Here is a 21,083-nt window from a genome sequence, read left to right as displayed (position 1 = left end):
ATGATTTTATATTATGTGTCTTAAGTTACTACAGATTGATTCTTAAACATTAGGCATATATTAACTACTATATCGCTTAAAACTGTTTCAGGATTTAAGCATATATTTGAAGATAAAAAATCAGATTTTAGTTTTTTCATACTTTTTAACCCCCTCTTCAAAAAAAAAAAAAAAAAAAAAAAAAGTTTATTAGAAAACTTTTATTTGAGGTGTGAGACCAGTGGTTCACAACCGAGGAGAGGGGGAAAGGGCAGGCATTTATTTAACTTTTCAAGACTAGGGGGGGAGTTGAGAACTACAGTAATCTATAATTTTCAGACTACAGTTTTCTCCCCACTCCTTTTTTTTATTATAAAGTTGTAGTACAGTAAAAGCCTGACTATCCAGCATTCAACTAACCGGAATATTTTACTGTTTAAGGGGAAAAAAAATACTAAATTAGAGATTTGTAATGCTATTATAGAACTTGTAATACTATTAACATACGTACATTGTCAGCAAACAAGTGTGATTTAATGCTACTAGTTGGATAACTATGACGTCCCATACCAGTCGAATGAAGTTCATTTTGGGTTAATGTAAATTCAATTAATTCTTGATAAAGCCAATTCAATTTTTGTAAAGAAGGATATAAGTTATATTTTTCCTCACATTATGAAAGAAATTATTCATATTTGGGACTACATGAAGTGGAGTATTCTCAAAGTTACATCAAAAAGAGCCATGATAAATCTTAAGTCATCATAACTTTTTATATACTATAATATAAAAAGTTATGATGAGTGATTTAAGTTTTTTAACCCAAAGGGCGTTAGACCAAAAGGGCTGTTAATTTCATTTTGGCATTTTGCATTGAAAACTTTAAATGTCGGTTCACTTTCCAAATTGTTGCCACCAAATATTAGAACCCTGCATTGTGTTTAAAGAAATTAAGTAATGAAGAATCTGCATAAATGCATGTATGTTTCTTGCATTGTGCTAAAACAGTGGTACCTAGAGACATTAAATTTTGAATAACGTAATCTTCAACATTTTTATCTCCAGTTCGTGAGACCGTGTATCAGAAATTCTAAAGATACGTTTATTTTAAATTAATTTTGTGATATTGCTCTTCAATTGAATTTTATGGTTTAAGTGAAAAAAACATGATATTTAATAAATAAAGGTAGTACACAAAACGTTAAAAAAAGTCCCTTGGGCATAATGTAAAATCATTTCAGAATAAGCTTTCAGAATTTTATTTTATTTATTATATGCTTTATTCGTTGTTTGTATCACTTATTTTTAATTAAATAAAGAATCATATGCTCATTTAAACTACTGTTGGAGTAACTGGTAACATCTCCTCCAACTTTTCATGTTCAGTGGGATTTGGGATTTCATAACTCTAGCCTATGAAATGCATCGACCTTGATAAGATTGAAATGCTTTCCTCACACACACACACACCTACACTCCAAAATTAATTTTAAGTAACGGCTTTTGATATTCAAGTTGATAGCAAATGAGATGCGTTTTTTTATAATTTAAGAGCAGAAATTGTGCCAGCTAATTTGGCTTCTTTAACATGAATTCCATTTTTTATACACTCAACTATCTGCAATTTTCATGTATCCATCATTAGGCATTTCCTGAGCTTCGCAGATATTTGAGCTTTTACTGTATATTTAAACATATTGCACTTTTATTGCTTTTGCAATTTTATTGCTTTTAATATTTTATCAATATATTATCTTACATTCTGAATTCGTTTATATCACATATTTGTATTATTTGCAGGCTTGAAGCTACCAAAAGTGCAATTTTGCCTGAGCTTGTAGAATTAGCTAATGATGAGGAAACTTTTGTGCGACTTGCTGGTATAGAAACTGTTGTACAAATGGTGCCGATATTAGATGATGGTAAATTTTTATATGTTGATAGTATATTTATAGACAATTTATTGGTATTTTGAACTGTGAAGTTTTTAACTGGAATGATATTTTTAATTCCATTTTATTATCTTCTAATTTATAGTGGTATAAAAGAATAATAATTAAATTAAGAATATTATTTTGTATCTGTGAGCATGTTTTATTTACAGTTGTTTTAGTTGAAATATATAATGGTATAATATTACTGTACAGTAGACTCCTGATTTACTGGGGATGACATCCATGGTTATCTGTTAATCGCAGTTAATAGAACATAGGAAAGAGGAATAATATGTATTATATACTATATTTCCGTGTATAAGTCAACATTTGAAACATTTTTTAAAGTTAAATTTTGGGATTTGTCTTGTACATGGATCTATTTATCTCGCAAAACATGTAGATACTTTTCCATTAATTGGGCACCAGTGATAAATTGCCAGATATAGCATTTTTTTTATTTCTTTAGTATATTTCTTACATTTATGAAAAAAATTTAATTTTAAAGGAAACGAGTTATTCATTTTGTGAAAATGAGTTGTTTTATTCTTGAAATTGTTTATATTGATGGTTCTTTGCGTCACCGTCTAAACGAAAAATCTGATGTTGGCAAAATTTTTACCTGGCTAATGGAAAATGACAGCATGCTAGTTTTTTGGATTTTCGCATCTTCGATAATTCAAGACCTTTTTTTTTTTTTTTTTCTTCACTCTCAAATTCGTGTTTTAGTTTAAGAGAAATGCTATACACATGCAGCCATACTGTTGGTAGAGTTTTAAGCAAATTTGATTATCTGTATTTTTAAATTTGCCATAGAAAAATTTCTCTTCTCCCTCACCCTTCAAACAAAAAACAAAATGGCACAGAAACCACAGATCTTATATAAGATGATAAATGAATGAGGAAAGTGTACTAGTTTCAAATAGAGTTACCAGAGTTAAAACTGTCATCATTGGCATTTGACATTTTACTTTGCAGCAATTTGATTGAATAATATTCTACCCTGTTACCTGATTGACAAAATTTTCACCCTCATCATGACATGTCTGAACATTAATAGTATTTTTCCCCCCATTTTCGCCTTATACACAGATAGGCTTATATTTGGAAGTATACAGTAATTAAAAAAAGAACACTATTAACAATTTACTTTCAAGTAGTTTAATCTCAGGAATATTTTCAATCTATTGCATAAATTAGTGTTTAAAACAAGTAATGAAAGAATAGAAATCATTGGGTAGGAAGTTTTGCATTAAAGAACAACATTGACAAAAGAACCTGAACATTGTCATTGAACTCAAACTTGAATAAAAATGTCAGTTGTATCATTTTGTTTCTTATAGAGCAGAGTTCAGATTTCTCAAAGTTTTCAAATTAAATCTGACAACTACTTGAGTAATAATAATTAAATTAAGACTTGAGTAATACTTGAGTAATAATAATTAAATAAATTCTTTCGAAATGTGCCAAAAATCAACGCAATTGAACCATAAATTTAATCTATGAGAATTATTATTATTATTATTTTTTTTTTCCAAAATTAGGCTTTGCAGTGCAAATTGCCTATTCTGTTAGCGCCTGCAGGTTATACCTCCTGTTAGTGACAATGCCTCCTGTTAGCGTCCTGTCTCAAGAGAGCAGCTCGATGACTAGGCGTCCATCACAAAATGGATAGTTAAATTGTGGACTATTTAGATTCAAAATAACTCTAAAATATTATGAGACTGTCTACTTTTACTGCTGTATCCCATACATTTTTCATTATGACATTTTGTTGTATACTAACATGGTTTGGGATAATAATTTTTCCATTGCTTCACAATAAATAAATTATTTTTTAAACATGGTGTTGTTAATCTGTCTCCGGATAATTGGGAGTTGACTGTATTTGCAAAAAAAATTTTATGTAGAAGAGCACTTATTTAAAACTAGCTTATATTTTAAAGTATTATGCTGTTTATTTGCACTGCATTTCATTTCATATTTTATTCTTTGCTATTAATATTTTCTGCTTTTCTGCTAAGCTTCTTTTTTATCAAATTTTTTCTTTGCTGTTCCTGCACTGTTTTGGGCAAAAAAATGGTAAGTAATATTCATATAATTTAATTTTCATGTAACTGTATTTATGCTCTTTCTATGTTTAGATAATCTTGCATTATAATTTATTAAATTTTTCTAATAATAATTATAATTTATTAAATTTTTCTTTTTTAGATAATCTTGCATAATAATTTATTAAATTTAAATTAAGTTTTGAAATAACAATTCATGAATTAATTTTTATCCATAGATACTTGTACCCAAGCAATTATTCCCTTGGTTAAGAAATTCTGTGAAAATTCTCTCAGTTCTAAAGATTCAACACTACCTGTTGTTTCCAAACAGTTAGGTCGATTATGCCATGGGCTGACAGGTAATATATATGTGTTGATAAAAAAATAATATGTATAAAACAGAATTTTCTGTGTTTCATGTTGCAGAAGATGTGAAAAAATATATAGCTCTCTGTAATCTTTATGTGTATAAAACAGAATTTTCTGTGTTTCATGTTGCAGAAGATGTGAAAAAATATATAGCTCTCTGTAATCTTTATGTGTTTATACACACAGATGTGCAAACAATATTAATTAAATTTGAGTTCTGTTGTTAAATAGAATTTAATTTAAAGTATGTAAGGAATGAAATTGTAATCTTCCATGAATAGTGCTGTTAAGAAGTTAGTAATTAAATTATCTGAATGAAAATTCTTCATAAATCTTGCCATCAAATTAAATATTTTCTTTTAATTTTTAACTAATTAACTTCTTTATGTCTAGTTTAAAATGAGTATTGACCATTAATACACTTTTCAAGTAATTAGAAATTGCAGTTTTCTCTTTTACTTTTTATCATTTCATTGTGTCTTTAGGACTGTAGTCCAGGTGTTTCACACTTAATATATCATATGTTTAATTTTATTATGTAGCTAAATAAGTGGCCATCACAAACTATAATGTTGTATTTGCATACATAGAAAAAACAGGAGATATATAATCTATTTCCTGGAGGAATCAAACCTAAAATAAATATATTATAGTGGTTTTACCCTCTTGACTACTTTTGGACATGCTAAGTTAACCACTTGCTTCTTTTGCCTGTGTGCTATAGAGACGCTTTCGGGCCTTTATTGATAGCCCCGTAAGCTGTTAGGGCAGTCTCATTTCTCTGTTGCTTTTACTGTTTTGCTTATGTCTTTTATATTTTTAATACCAAATTAGATAGCAGTTAGTTTATAAAGTCTATTTTGCTCTATTTCAGTTGGTTCAAAAGTGCACACATTTCATGCCTTTTGCATGACTCAAAAAATTTTTATCTTTCAGTCCTTAGCTTTTCACATGTATTTTACTGTTGATTTTGTAACTTTATTTATGTACGAGTAGTTAAAACTGTTTTTTTTATCATAAAATAATGGCTGATTCAGAATGTATGCAGCTAATTTCTTCTTATTCAGACCGTGATTTGATATCAGAATCTGAAATGTCCTGGAACCTGAGGTTCTAGGACATTTCAGATTCTGATTCATTTACATGAACCTGGGGTACTGAAGTTTCTTTAGATGATTTCAATTTTATTATAAAAAACATGATAATAAAGATATAAATTTACAATTTGAATTGGATATTATCATTTGACTGACTAAAAGGCATGCAACAGTAAAAGATAAATTAAAGGTCTTCCTGTATAGTTACCATCTCCACTAACATTAGGAGAAAGGCTTTTTTTAGAGGTTATTTGAAAAGATGAAGGAAAAAATTAATACCCACAACACAGTGCTGTATATGTTCACTCAAGAAATATGACAGCAGTAAAAGAAGTAGAACTTTTGTCCCCTGGACTGTGATGTTGACTGTTCCTCATGCCTTATTTTAAGGTATATCACACTAAATCAGGTTTTTACCTCCCCCCAAAAAAGGCTAAGTCAATGTAACTGCAGTAATTTCAGTGTAATGGTCTTTAAAGCAATGTTATGAGGAAGTGTGGCAGAAGTTTACAATAATCTTATTAGAAATGAAAAGAAGATGTATTGTAATTTATTGAGAAATATACAAGGTCTGTTAAAAAGTACTTGACCTCTAATTTTCCCATGCATGGTAGTCCCATGATAGACTGGCACCATTATGCATAGTGCAAGAAACAGCTTATTGTGCATGCTTGAACTTTTTCTTGGCGTTCCACTAACAATCATTGCCTACTGACCATTGAGTGAATTGTTCTTATAAGTGTTTGTTGGATTTTGATTTCTCTTAAAATAAAATGACTGAACAAATTGAACAAGAGTACTGCATCAAATTTTGTCAAAAACGTGGTGATTCTCAAAGTGAAACAATTAATAAGATTCATCAGGTATTTGGAGATGATTCTATGGGAGTAACACATTAAGAAGTGGTTCAATTGATTCAAAAATCAGTGGATAATGATCAACATTCAGAGAGACCACAAACTGCTTGGAATGCAGCTGTTGTTGAAAGGGTAGAAAATCTAATAGTAGGAGATTGTAGTTTGACCGTACTAGAGATTGTTGAAGAAGTTGAGAGTGACAAAGCTTCTGCACATGCAGTTTTGCATGATGATGTGAACATGTACAGAGTAGTTGCAAAATTTGTGACCAATCTTTTATCAACAGAACAAAAAGAACTCTGTCTTAAGGTTCCCGAAGACCTGTTGAACACTAGGGACACTGATCCTGAGTTTCTGAATACCATGATAATTGGAGATGAGTTATGGGTGTATGCATATGATCTGGAAGCAAAAGCACAGTTGTCACAATGGAAGCATCCCAGTTCCCCAAGTCTGAAAAAAAATGTTACAGGTGAGAAGCAAAATCAAAGTCATGCTAACTGTGGTTTTTTTATATCTAAGGAACTGTGTATCACAGATATGCACTAGAAAAACAAATGGTGATAAAGGAATACTATTATGAATTTCTCTGCCAACTCCATTATGCAGTTCAGCACAAAAGACCAGATCTCCAGATGGTGTAAAACTGGCAGTTGCATCACGACAGTGCTCCATTTCCATTCATCACACCTGATACAGACCTCGGCAAAACATGGAATTTCAGTCTTTCACCACCCTCCCTGCTCTCCAGCCATGGCTCCTTGCAACTTCTGGTTGTTTCCAGAATTGAAGATGACTTTGAAATGATTCTGTTTTCAAAACAGAGAAGAGATAATACAGAACGCGTTTCCAAAAAAACCTTTCAGAAGTGTTTTCGGCAGTGGAAGGAGTGGTGGGCTATGTGTGTTGGTGTAAGCAGCCTACTTTTGTAGGGGAATAAAGTCCCAATCTTGTCAAGTAAGTAATATACTTTTCCCAGCCAAAGGTCAAATGCTTTTTTAGACAGACCTTGTACAGGTAATGAAAATTGCTTTAGAATCATAGTTTCCATAAGAGTGAATGCATTTGTGCAGGAAAATTTACATAACATGATGCAGCACAGCAATATGCTTAATACTAAACATCAGCTCTAATAAGGTGATGTTATCCTGTTACAAGTAAGGACTGCACCTATGCATCCAAGTAGGCACATTAGGTGTCACTGAGCCTTGGTAACTACTAAGTTTCTGCCCTGGTTGAGATTCAGAGGGAAAACACCCCAAAGTGTGGTCCAAGGTTCTCCCACCCCTCTTCACCTTCCTTTTAAGAGAATATTCAAATGCCATATATTTTAAGTGCTCCCTTATTGCACAGACACTATATGCTTACAAACATTCTTGCCTTCTGTGGGATTCAAATTTGGGCTGTTCATTCAGTCAATCAGCGTCATTAACCATTATATTTTCTGGGCAGTGAATGTACAATGCCCTCACCGGAATTTGAAGGTCCAGACTTTCTGAATGCTAGCTGGATATGCTTTCCAACTGCACCACAAAGAGATATGGAAGTGATGGTTTAATACAATACTAGCAAGAATAAGGAGATATTTTTCAAGCTATGTTCCTTAGATATTTCATTTTGCAATTTGGAGCTTCCAACCTAATAGCCTGAGTTTGTTCTTTTTGTTTTCATGGGTGTATCAAGTCCAAACTGTATGCTATGTGTGTACTGTATCCATGAGCTTGAATAATAGCTTATAAGTGATACAGTACGAATTTCAAGATCTAGAATTATGAGAACTTCAGTAATTCATAACTCAAATTTTATAATGTCATGTATAAATTATAAAATTTAAATTATGAAGTGGCTGTTCATGAAGTAATAAAGCATTTTTATCACTTAAACACTTAACAGTTTTGCATCATTGGATGCCACGAAAGAGAACTTCTCTGGCTTGCCCATATACCGCTCAGTAGTATATTTTCCTCTACCAATCCGTTTATTTGCTTGCCTTTTTCACATTTTTTACTTTGCAATGTTTCTAATAAATGTCTCTAGTAGTACAAAAGAGATTGAATTGTAAAACTTGTTCAAGGACAGGTTTTACTGCTTTTTGTTTAGGCTTTCTGTGTTCAAAATGGAATGATAATGGAAAACATGTCAGAAAAGAAACGATATTTTTGTCCATATTGCACTCTGCTTATCACCATCTTTTAAAATACATCATACCAAAGTTGAATTTTGAAAAGAAATAGAAATGTAAGTCTTTAAAAAATACATGTTTTTCTCTAACATTTATCTCCTTAAAGTGTTCTTTCCAGTTCTGCTCCTTTGTCAAAAAAAAAAAAAAAAAAAGGCTTATTTTTGCCATAATTAAAAATTATCTTAATTAATAAATGTATTACTTGAAACAGTTTTGACTGCTGATTTAAATTCATGTAATCGATTTGAATATAAAATTATTTATAAAAAATATGCTTATTTTTGGTCTCAGTATGACAGGAAAATGAAACAAGTGGTTAAGGGAACTAAAACTTATATACAAAGTTCAGTGTTAATATTTATTTACTTTTATTAAATATTTCTTTCATCATAAATTATTTAAACAATTTCTTTTTATATATTAATTGTGTCTTTTTATAGAGCATTATATTTTTTTGTTCAATTACAAATTCCTATCCTTCAGATCTTTCAGTTGGCATGTTGAAAATTCCCACTAAATTGTCCACTGAATTCTTTTCATTCTCAGTTCTCAATAATAATAATAATAATTTAGTCATTTTCTTCACTATCCTGTATTTTAAAATGGTGCTATAGATTTTGCTGTTCATTAATTGATTGATGATTGAGGCATTGTCATCACAAAGAAAACTTCTGTTGTATCATCCTCACTTAGCATATATTTGTATTTCTTCACATATTCCATTAATTGGAAAATTTTGCTTCTCTGTTAAAGACTAACTACTTTTTTTGGTGTGTGTGGCATGTTTTCTTGACACCAGGCATCACCAGTTTTGGTTTCTTTCTTAACCACATTTTTCATATAATTACTTTTTTTTTTTTTTTTTTTTTAGCTGAAATATATTTTTTGGATTTACTAAGAGATGAACAAGCAGTTGTCTTATTTTCTTATTTCTTCAGCAAAAAAAATTTATGCTGCACAAGAAAAGATTGTGTTTGACCAACTGCCTCAAATTAACCCATTAACCGCCAAAACTACAAGAAATGTTTCTTTTCTCATGAAAATAATAACAAATATTAATTTAAGCATTTATAACATAAATTTACACTGAAAATAAAATAATGCTCTTACCTGTGGAAAACGCGAGTGTTGCATTCGCGCAACGTCAGCGGAATAAGAGTACGGACGTTTAGTGAGTAGGATTGTACTCGTGTGATGTTTCTTTTGAATGGAGCGCAGGATTACTTTTTAGCTATATAAATATCTCATATAGGCTTCAGATGCAATAAATTCTGGGCACTTTTTTTTCTGAGTGTATATATTTGTCTCTTCAACGAGAAGAGAGTAAATGTCTAAACCAAAACGAAAATGGAAAATCTGTGCACTAGTTTTACCTTGTATTTTGTCTTTTATAATTTCTCTTCTATCGCTTTCTTCATGTTCTTCCTGAGACATAACTAACAGTTCCTTTTTCATCCACTTCAAGATTTCAGCCTTCTGCTTTTTAAACTTTTTAGTGTGACTATAACTGCTTATTATTTTTTAGCTATATAACATTTTATAAATCTACAAATCACTTTACTTGTAATAAATTTAATATTAAAATATGCATTGTATTTCTTTTACAAATACAGATTATTTCAATTGGAAGATTCAAGCATGAAAAGCTTGATTACAATCATGATGTAAAGCTACATTACATACTTTGCATCTATAAACAGTCTGGCTATGATACTCTTTACAACAAAGTCTTTTGTTATCAACGGACTTTACGATAAAATGTCTACCATCTCCATGCAATGGTTTTTGAATGCTGAATGTACTAGGTCTTTCTGTTGCTGATCTATTTCTGGCTAATTCTACACTCTCAACAGGAGTTTGCTGAAGGAATAATGCATTCTCGCATCTGAAATCTAAAAGAAACTTTATACTTCCAGTAGTAAAAAGTGGTGATATTTAGTAAGTTAAGATACAGTCTCACCTCATATAATTTATGAGTATTGTCAATTTGACTATTGTCAAATGCAAATTCTGCTTCATATTCCTGTTCTGCAAACGTGATATCGAGTCTCGTACAACAGGAACAGAAATGTCCTTATCAAAATACCAATATATTTTTCTTGAGGTAAAGAATGATATCCTGTAAGCAATAATACTCCAATAAATCTTCTCATATAGGCTTCAGATGCAATAAATTCTGGGCACTTTTTTTTCTGAGCGTATATATTTGTCTGTTCAACGAGAAGAGAGTAAATGTCTAAACCAAAACAAAAATCGAAAATCTGTGCACTAGTTTTATCTTGTATTTTGTCTTTTATAATTTCTCTTCTATTGCTTTCTTCATGTTCTTCCTGAGACATAACTAACAGTTCCTTTTTCATCCACTTCAAGATTTCAGCCTTCTGCTTTTTAAACTTTTTAGTATGACTATAACTGCTTTTAGAAGGCTGAAACTTACTTCTTACGTGAATTTCAACTTCCCCAGCAGTATCGTTATCATTATTTAAAACATTGCCATTCCTTTCTCCTTCGTCACTAGCCTCTGCAATTTATGGGGGAACAACAACAATATCAGTTTTATTCTGGTCATTATTAACATTATCATCATCTGTTTCTTCATCAAAAAATCTTTGAAGGGCTTCTTCTAATGTAAGATACGTCGTTCTAGGCATTTTTAAACAACCAGAACATGAAACAAAACATTGAAAGGAATGAGTGAAAAAGGAGATTGACTACCCGTTTCCTGCTGATGTTGCATCACCGCAACACCTGTTTTCCCTTCCTTTGCAACACAAATATAAACATCTGACTGATGTAATGTTCTGATAAACGGTGATCTTGACTAAAAATAGATCACTCATAAAGATGGCAATTCTTTCGTTAAATATTTTCAGCAAAAATACCCGGTCGAAAATTTTACTTAAATTTTGCTTAAAGTATTATAAACAAAATGATTATTGAAGGCAAATATTTTTTTACAGAAATAATCTTCATAATATTCCTTACATAAAATCATCTGCTGGTATAAAATATCTTAGGTAGTTATATTTATATACGCATTTATTTTGACCGTTGCGTCAACGCAATACCAGCGGCTAATGGGTTAAAGTGATTCAAAACTAAATTTGTAATATTTTCTGGATTTAAAATCATACTACAGATTTTGCCATTCTGTTAATTTATGAGGATAATTATTGTCAATGCAATGGGGTTTCAGTTATATCATTTATATTTAGCATTTCTTCATACAGGGTAATTCACTACCCTTTTGACAACCTTATAGGAGATATAGGAAGCACAAAGATGATTTGGAATCGCATAGCGTTACAGAGTCGGAAATGCCTTCATCATGCAGTAGAGAGCATTAAATGAGATGTCCCAGAACAGCCATTGTGTTGGAATTGAGCATTTGCGAACCGGTTTGTGAGGTAGTAGGATGGACGAATATTCAAATGTTGAACTGGCCAACATACGCCCTATAGAGCTGCAGACAGTAACAAGCACTCTCTGTGCTTATATGAGGAACGTTTCCCACATAAGTGTGCTCCTCGTCACACAATGTTTGTACATCTGCACAAAAGGTTATGCGAGACTAGTTGTTTCATGAGACCTACCATGAATCAAGAGCAAACAGCGAGGACGCCAGACAGTGAGGAGAATATCGTATGTCTAGCAGAAGGCAATCCAAGTAAAATTTGCGCTGTAGTCCAATGATTGGGTTTGTTCCAGTCCATTGTATGGAAGATACTGTCAGAAAACCAGATGCGTTCATACAATATGTCCAAGCATTGGAGCCTGTGGATTATCCACTGTGGAGTAATTTTCCTACTTGGTAGCTTCAACATAGTGCAGCAGATAGCGCATTTTCTGTGCTCATATTGTTCATGGATGAGGCATTTTTCATAACAGAGGGAGCCTTCAATCAACATTGTGCCCATTTGGGGGCTTTGGATACCCCCATGGTACACATACATGTTAAGCACATATTCCTCAGTCCTTGTGTCCCTCCATGTGGCTCCCGCATGATGGAGCTTGCCTACGATAGTATAGTGACATCTGCCAACACCTGATTGTTACATTTGGACAGCACTGGTTTGGTCGTAGTGCTCCAGTTCATTGGCCTGCTAGATCACTGGACCTATCATGCATGGACTTCTTCTGGAATCAGATAAAGGTACTGGTGTGCAAAACCACCATTGATTCAGTTGAAGACCTTGTCGTTGGCATCTCTGTAGGTGTGAAGACACAGAAGACACACCAAGACTCTTCCAGAACATTAGGAATTCCATGCTGTGAAGCTGTGTGGCGGCTTCTGGACATCATTTTGAAAACCGTCTGTAACATGTAACTTTTGCCAATATAAAACTTTTAATAAAATGAATTCTGTCACCCTAATATGTTGCTATTTCTGTTCTTTTTCTTTGCTTCTTTTAACCATTGCTCGGGTAGAAGGCATTTCAAACGCTTCGATGCCATGTGATACCGAATCGTCTCTGTGGCCCCTACATCTCCTGTAAGTTTGTTGCACCAGCGAATCACTATTTACATTCCATTAAATGAAAAATTTCACTTGTGATTTCCAAAAGCATTCTAATTTGCAACTATCAGTATTATCATAATCATCATGAAATTTGCTAGCTGGTTATAAATTATGCAGACCATTTTTAAGAACATATGCAGATAAGTCTTCTCTTGAACTTGCAATACTCCATGCAGCAGATTTTATATTAAAATATATCAAGAATTCTTGAATGGTCTTATGTTGCATTAATTTTAAAAGGGCTACTTTATATCTGAATTTATATGCGGGCAAAATTATGATGACTGAATAGTGGAACTCCAGTTTTAAGAAAATAGTAAATCAAATATGTTATTTTTACAAAGCTTGAATTTCTATAAGATTACTAGTGATAGACTGAAGAAAATAATAAGCTGCATCAAATCAGAAATTTAAGGAAGAATGCGATTTGCATTGCTAGCTAAACAGAATTGAACTGTTTCTTCCATTTTTCTGCCATTCCTGCTTCACTAACAAAAGAAAAGCGGTATATGTGCAATACTTCATTCCAAAGAAACATGAGTGTTCAGGCTTTGTTTATTATATATGGAGTTAAATAGGATTTAAAAAAATGCTAACCTCCTGACAGCCATTTTTTGGGCCCACCAGCGGCCGAGCGGTAAAGTCGCTGAACACTGGTAGTTCGGTCCGAGGTTCGAATCCCGCGAACGGGCTGGCTGCATGGGTGTTTTCGTGGTTTTCCCATGTGTAACGTGTATACGAGCCAGTTTCCCTTAGAAAGTCCTCCACGAAAGGCATCCCTCCTCTTAGGCAGATAGCCCTAGTGTGCTTTGCCATAATTAAATACACCGACACCGACACCTGACAGCCATTCAAAGGCTGAAAATTAAAGTGCAGTTTACTAGACAGCAAATGTTGTAAGGAGAAAAAATATGCAGGATCATTCAGTACTGTTGCAGATAGTGATATTTCTCCATGAAAGAAATCTCGGGTAACTGGAAGAAAATCTATTTACAAAACTCTTGCTTGTCTTGGGTATCATATTCTGCAGTCTGTGAGAGAAAAGGAAACTGTTTGATAAAAAAAGAATTTTAAATGAGGTTCAGATAGTAGGTCATTCTAGTTAATGGAAATCTGGATTTCAAACTTTGTATTATATCATTATTAGGTTATGGTAAAATTTTCATGTATAACTGAAAGATTGAATTAATTGAAATGGAAACCACTTCTGATGTAGTTTTTAAGATGTGAATGTGTCTCCATAAAATGCAGTAAGTACTTTTTCTATTTTTGACTGTGCTTATGCATATTACTATTTCATGCTTTGGTAATATTATCCTTAAAAGCTTCTGATCGTCAAACAACATACTATGTCAGGTAATTGTTTTTAATTTGGGGTTCATGTAAAAAGTTAGTTCATGGTATTGTTTGATAAAAATATATGAGCTGCATTTTTTTAAATATTGGATCTTGTTATTAGGTTGTGAATAAATAAAAGAATTTATTTAGGTTGTGAATAAATGAAAAAAAAATCTGATTTAAAATTGGGAACCTTGTGTATTCACTGCTGTCTGTTACATTATCTTGCATTAAAAATGCTAATAATTTTTATTATGATTTTTATTTATTGATGTGATTTCACATCAGGTTAAATGTATCTAGTCTTTCTTTAAAGTAAATTATAGCCAAATTTTGCTATAATTTTCTTCAAAGAAATTTTATGAACTTAAATTCTACTTCTGTATGAAGTCTTAAGACAATTATTCTTATGATTACTACATAGAAATAAATTTTAATAAAAATAGTTCAAGTTTGTAATAGAAATTCAGAAATACTATGTTGAAAATAGTATGTATTATTATAAACCACTAAAATTAAATGTAATATTAAGTGACAAAGAAGACTAACTTTTTAGATAAATATGTAAAAGCTTTGTTATGTGTTTTGGGTAAAAAAAAGTTAGAAATTGTATGTGATTTTAAATCTGGGACTTTATTTTTTTGTCTGTACTTATTTGCTTCTCCCCCCCCCCTCATCATTGACAGATGCATTTTAAAATGAATTTTAACAAATATATTGTATTTTCATTTTTTTAGATAATTTTACTGTAGAGCAGAAACAATGGTTTCTTGGATTTTTCCAAGATTTAGCAAAATTAGGTCTTTCTCATCAAGAAAAAAATTCCTCTGTCCATTACAATCCGGTAAGTAATTTTGGTTAATGGGCTAGCCATGTAAAAACAAATGAAGTACAATTAAAAAAAGGTTTTTATACAATGAGCTTTTATTTAAAATGTCTATGAGAGTTAATGCGCTAAAGGAGGAAAATAATGTATCATATAGTTTCTTGAAAAAATAGATTAATTAATCCTATTCACAGAATTCATTTGTAATTTTATTATGGGAATAATAAAAATGTCGGGCACCCACAGTAAATAAAAAAGATAACAGCTTATACATTTGATAATGCAATTAAAAGAGAATTTTAAAAGATAATGGCTTATACTCAATGCAATAATATTAATAGATTTCATTATTTATTCACCCCATTCTTTTATTATTCACGATATAAAATCCTGGAGGAATTTTATAAGTAGAATTATTTAATCTGTTTTTCCCATTAATAAATTATACAATAAATTATTTTTCTCCTTTTAGTGCACTATCATATCATTTTAAATTAAAGCTTACCATATGTAGACCTTTTTTCTTTTTTAATTTAATTGTGTTTATTTTTTACTTTTGAGTCTCAATTACGCATTTTCCATTATGAAATTTTTAGTCGTGATCAAACACAAGCAATAAATTGTAAGAACGAACATCATTGAGAGAAGAAGAAATTATTTTGAATATTCAGTTTTGAAAATTGGATGTAATGACAGTGTTACAATGTGCATTTTACTTGAAACTAAAATGAAAAAATTAATATGGCTAATTCACAATTAAATGCACCAAGATGACAAATTCAAAAGCAATTGTTGTGAGAAAATTTTGTACTACAGTCTGCTTCAGACTGCAAAACATTTTTGAAAAAATGTAGAAAATCACTTAATTAATATTTGTTTATCATTCTTATTTTAAAAACGGGCAAAAAATTTCTTTTATAATTTGTGAAAATTTCAAAACTTTATGTCTGATATTTAGATATTGAATTTTTAAATGTCAAATAGTGTAAAAAAATCAAGCAGTTTAAAAAAATTCAGAAATTAAATTGCAGTTTTCATTCAAGTTTCGTTGAAAAGATTTTTTTTTTCCCTTGCTGTATTCCATGGTGAAAAGAATAAAAGTCTGATAGACTTTGTTTGTTTGTTAAATGTGGACATGTGGGAAATATTATTTAAACATTTAATTAAAAAAAAAATGGTTCATCACATTACATTGTAATAGACAGATTGTGAACTCATTAGCTTATCAGGAAGTAGGTGAAAAATCAATGGCAAAATTCCACCCATAGTGAAACACTGTAAGTAAACTAAATAAAAGCTTATAAAAATTGCAGTAAGGGTAGGTTTTATATAGTCAGTTTTTTTTAATTTATTATTTTTGAAATGCTTTCCCCTCTTATCTAAGAAGCAAATTAAAATACTGGCTTGTTTTATCCGCTTCTGTCATTCTCTCTCTCACACACACTCCCTCCCTTCCTAAGGTTTAGTTTGCAGCTTTAATGAAATGCTACTGTTATAAATATTAATTAGCTTAAAACGTTATCCAGTTTTGAATGCAGATTAAAATATAATTTTCGAAAAACGAGAGACATGTAAAAATCTTTTTAATTTTTTATTTTATTTTATTTTATTTTATTTAGACCTGAAATAGATTTGAATTAGGGTGGGTGTTTAAAATGCATTCAAGCATGTGAAATTTCTATTTTTAGAACACTTTTCATTACTTTTACCTTCATCACTCCCTTTGTTTTTGAGAATTTTTTTTTAATAACACTCATTACTATTATAGCATAAAGAAAACAGAAAAGCTAAATCAGCATAAAGAAAAATTATGCTCTTGGAATAACTATAAAAACCAAAGTTTCAATAAAAACCCAACTGTCTGACATTCAGCTAATTGGAATGTTTTAGTAATTTTTAATGAAAAATTATGTAAATGTGAAACTTGTAATAACACAAATTATATATGGGACTACTGCTCGAAATCTCATATTTAAGATTTGAATGCAATTACACGGCTTTCTTTCAGAAGATATTGGTTACACGCACACAGACTCATATGCACATTATTGTATCCATCACAGTGTTTTAAAAATTTGTTCTTGGACCTGGAATGCCTTGCCATCTAAACATTTTCAGTAAACGAAAACTATCGTCAGACTCTGGCTGTTTTGCTTCAATAATGGATAAGCATTACATTACACACAAATGTAAGATATTCTCTATGTTTTTATGTAAACCCAATTAATTCTCCATAGTCTGTTCTATTTTTTGTAAAGAAATTTATAACTTTTATTTGTTTTTTGCTTGCATTTGAAAAATTATTAAAATTTTTAAAAGACTTCACTTCTATAGAACAGTGTGTTGGGATAAATTATTTTCAAAGTTACATGGCATCGAGGAAATCATAGGACCATGTATTGCCAATGTTTATCTGTTTTCAATAGTCACACATAGTTAGTAGGCACCATGTGTGCCTTTATTGAAAACAGATAAAGGTTGGCAATACAAGATGAAGAATTAATTTATATACTGTCTCTCTATCTTGTATGTGCTGGTAGTCTATCTTAATAAAAAGCTGTTTGTTCGGTTTAAAATTTTGCTGCAGTGTTTGGTGCAAGTTTTCTGTATATCCCACTAACTGTCATGAGGATTGGATTTCATAATCACTTCAGGTGTTTTGCTTTCATATATTTAAAACTTGTGGAAGTACATCAGCTTATATATGTGTGTGTACATGCATGTGTGTATGATGTAACAGTATACTTATTGTAATGAAGCAAGTAGTAGTAGAAGTAATGATGATGTGGAAATATTAATGGCTTAGAATGTCGATCCATATTGAAAAGCAAACTTGGCAACCAAGGAAGGTAACTATTCATCTTTATTTCAATTGACATTTTTGGCCACAATTCACTTGGCACTCCAATCGTGCCTGTTCAAAAACATTTGCATTTTGTATATTGTTGCAGTAGGAAGCAAGCCCAGCGAAATTGCATACAAATACTGCACAGACAGAAGCTAAAGTGTGTAGTTATCCAATTATGGATGCACATGAAGAGACGGATTTTGGTTTGAATTAAGAGTTTCATTTCCGAATTATTACGTTATCAACGCTGCGCAGGCCATGCGAAATGGAATGATCTAGAAATGGTGCAATCCAGAAAAACTATTACGATTTTTAGAAGAGAGAGGGAGAATTAAAGGGAATTAGGGGTTAGTTTAAATTATAATTTTGATTTACATATTTTTTATCTTACATATCCCCCTTCAAAGAGAAAAAGGCTTGGTGACAAAAAAGCCTTTTTAGAAAAAAGTGTTAGCAAAACAAAGGGAAATACAATTGTGAAAAAAAATCACAGAATTTTGATCTAAATAATTTTTTTAATAAAATCTTGTAGATATCATTTTAGCAATAAACTCAAATTGAAAATTGTATTAAAATTTAGGAATCTTCAAGTTCATTTTTCTGTGAAAATACTGTAAAAATGTGCTAATTTTTTCAAGCAGTACCTGGAAGAATTCAGAGTCCTGTAAAATCTTACAATTTTTTAAAAAAAGATTGAGAAATATAGGGTTATCGTTAGTTTTAAGTTATAATTTTGATTTACATATTTTTTATCGTACATATCTTGCTTATGCAAATGCAAACGTGATATATTGGGTTTTAACGAAAGTTTCCCGCCACTGCAAATATTGTCTGCGCTAACAGTTTGCATTGGCATTTTTAATCATATTTTGTCAAACGATTTTTGGCATTTGAAAGAAAGAGACTTGCTTTAGAACACTGTTGGGAAATTTGTAAAAAAATATCATTATCATTAATTACAAGGTGTCTGAAATGCAACTATCACGTTACCATATTCAAACCATCATTTACTCCAGCTCTCTTGCAAACTGTCAGCTACAGAATGTCACCAAATCATGACACTGTGAAGGTTTGCTACCGAAAGTTCAAAAACAAGGACTATGACATTTAAGAAGTAGAGCACTCAGGTCGGGCTATTGATGCTGATGAGGCCCGCCTGCGAGAACTTGTGGAAGCACATCAGTATGCAACCACTCGAGACCTTGCTAAGGAGTTAGATGTTATTGCCATGTCTATTAGTCACATTATGCATTGAATAAACTCGATATACAAGTTCAATTGCTGGGTGCCACATGAACTGACTCAAGCAGATAAGGACAGACATGTTCGGCACTAATGTCAGACATGTTTGTGGCCTGCACTAACCTGCTCGAATATCAATTCAAGGACAAAATTCTGGAACAGATCATTACTTGTGATGAAAAGTGGATTTACTTCAATAACACAGGCCGAAAATGGAATTGGTCGCACGCAGTAAGCCCATCGGCGGCATCGCCGATGGTCTCATTTGACTAACATTAAGGTTAAGCTTTGTATCTGGTGGGATTGTCGTGGTGTTATCCACCAAGATTATCTGGAAAAAGGTAAAATCGTCGACAGTAAGGTGTACAGTGTGATCTTAGTAGTGTTGATGCTGCTATCAAGGAAAAATACCAAATTGAGTTTCAGGGCAAAAAGGTAATGTTCCATCGAGCTAATACAAGATCACACATGTGTATATTCAGCTGGACTGTGAACAAACTTGAATGGGATCTTTACCCACACCCACCTTATAGTTTGGACATTGCTCCTTCGGACTTCTACCTTTTTTCTGTAGCTACATCTTGCTGGTGCTATAGTCCATTCTGCACATGACATTCGAAATGAGGGTGCTGTGTTTTTGGACTCGCAGCCGCCAAGTTTCTGGGCTGAAGGCTTTCAAAAACTGTCAAAACATCAGCAGAAAATCATGGATTTGGGTGGTGATTACTACCCGCACTAAGGGTACTGCACCCCCCCCCATTTTTTTTTACTTTACTAAGAATGTTTTTTGGTGGAAAACTTTCATTACAACTAAATATATATATATATATTACTTATGCACACACAAACATGCTGATACCTATATATATATATATATATTGCTTATGCACACACAAATATCTATATATATTGTTCTACTGATGAATTTTTATTTTAATTTTGATATGTTTAGATACAAAGTTTAACCGTTTGAGTCCGGCAAGCGCTTCACTTGTCGTATGTCAAAAATAGGGCGCAGCGCAATAGCGCTTCTCTTGTTTTGTATCGAGAAGGCGAAGATGCTGCTGTTGGTTAGTATACTCAAAAAAAAAAAAAAAAAAAAATTATTGAAAATTGAAAGAAAATTATTGAAATATTCAGTTGGTTTCGCATCAAAAGGAGGGGCATGCTTTGGTCCATGTACTTCAGAAAAAGTATTCGATTCGTTCGAAAAAGTTGTATCCACGGGTAAAAACTGATCAATAATATCGTCATCCTAGGTACTTGCAGTTACTTCATCATCATTACTGCTATCACTAATAACTTGTAATCTCTTAGAACGAATGATGATGTCACTTCCACTATCACTTTCAAGGTCATTACTATACTCTTCATTATCACTTCTCATAACATAGTCACTTTCAAATGAATCAGAACTTGACATAGGTTATTTTGTAATTATCGGTATAACACTTGGTAAAAAAATTAAAACAATTTCCAATTCCTATAAAACAACTGCTACTGATATCACTACAACTGCTCTCAATAATTGCGTAAAGTATACTAACCAACAGCAGCGTCTTCGCATTCTTGATACAAAACAAGAGAAGCACTATTGCGCTGCGCCGTATTTTTGGCATACGACAAGTGAAGCGCGATAGCGCTTCGCCAGAATCAAACGGTTAACCTCTTATTCACAGTTGCAATTATTGATGTTATTGAAGAATTCCCTTACTTTGATTCCAATTTTAATTTTCCATAATGTTAAAAATAGACTTTTATGACAAATAAGATGACTGTTTTCATAATTTTAGACCAGAAATTTCTATTCTTCTATTCATTTAGCTCTTCTAACATGA

The 21,083-nt window shown here is 31.7% G+C and overlaps 1 protein-coding gene across 3 annotated transcripts in view; it reads left to right on the top strand.

Moving 5' to 3' along the window:
• Positions 1-21,083, top strand: part of LOC118184467 (serine/threonine-protein phosphatase 4 regulatory subunit 4-like) — a 197,575-nt gene that overhangs the window by 61,836 nt on the left and 114,656 nt on the right. For 2 of the 3 annotated variants that reach the window (XM_035354139.2, XM_085823948.1), the window contains exons 8-10: positions 1,780-1,901; positions 4,204-4,326; positions 15,067-15,173. In XM_035354139.2, coding sequence (XP_035210030.1) covers positions 1,780-1,901; positions 4,204-4,326; positions 15,067-15,173 — 352 coding nt within the window. The remainder of the gene's footprint in view (positions 1-1,779; positions 1,902-4,203; positions 4,327-15,066; positions 15,174-21,083) is intronic. The other variant, XM_035354141.2, reaches the window with a different exon arrangement.

The sequence above is a fragment of the Stegodyphus dumicola genome, chromosome 9 (genome assembly GCF_044657685.1).
Source record: "Stegodyphus dumicola isolate Sdum_Otavi_A_Nest chromosome 9, ASM4465768v1".
Classification (NCBI taxonomy): domain Eukaryota; kingdom Metazoa; phylum Arthropoda; class Arachnida; order Araneae; family Eresidae; genus Stegodyphus; species Stegodyphus dumicola.
Note: the sequence above shows the minus strand (reverse complement) of the source record. Positions and strands in the feature narration are given on the sequence as shown.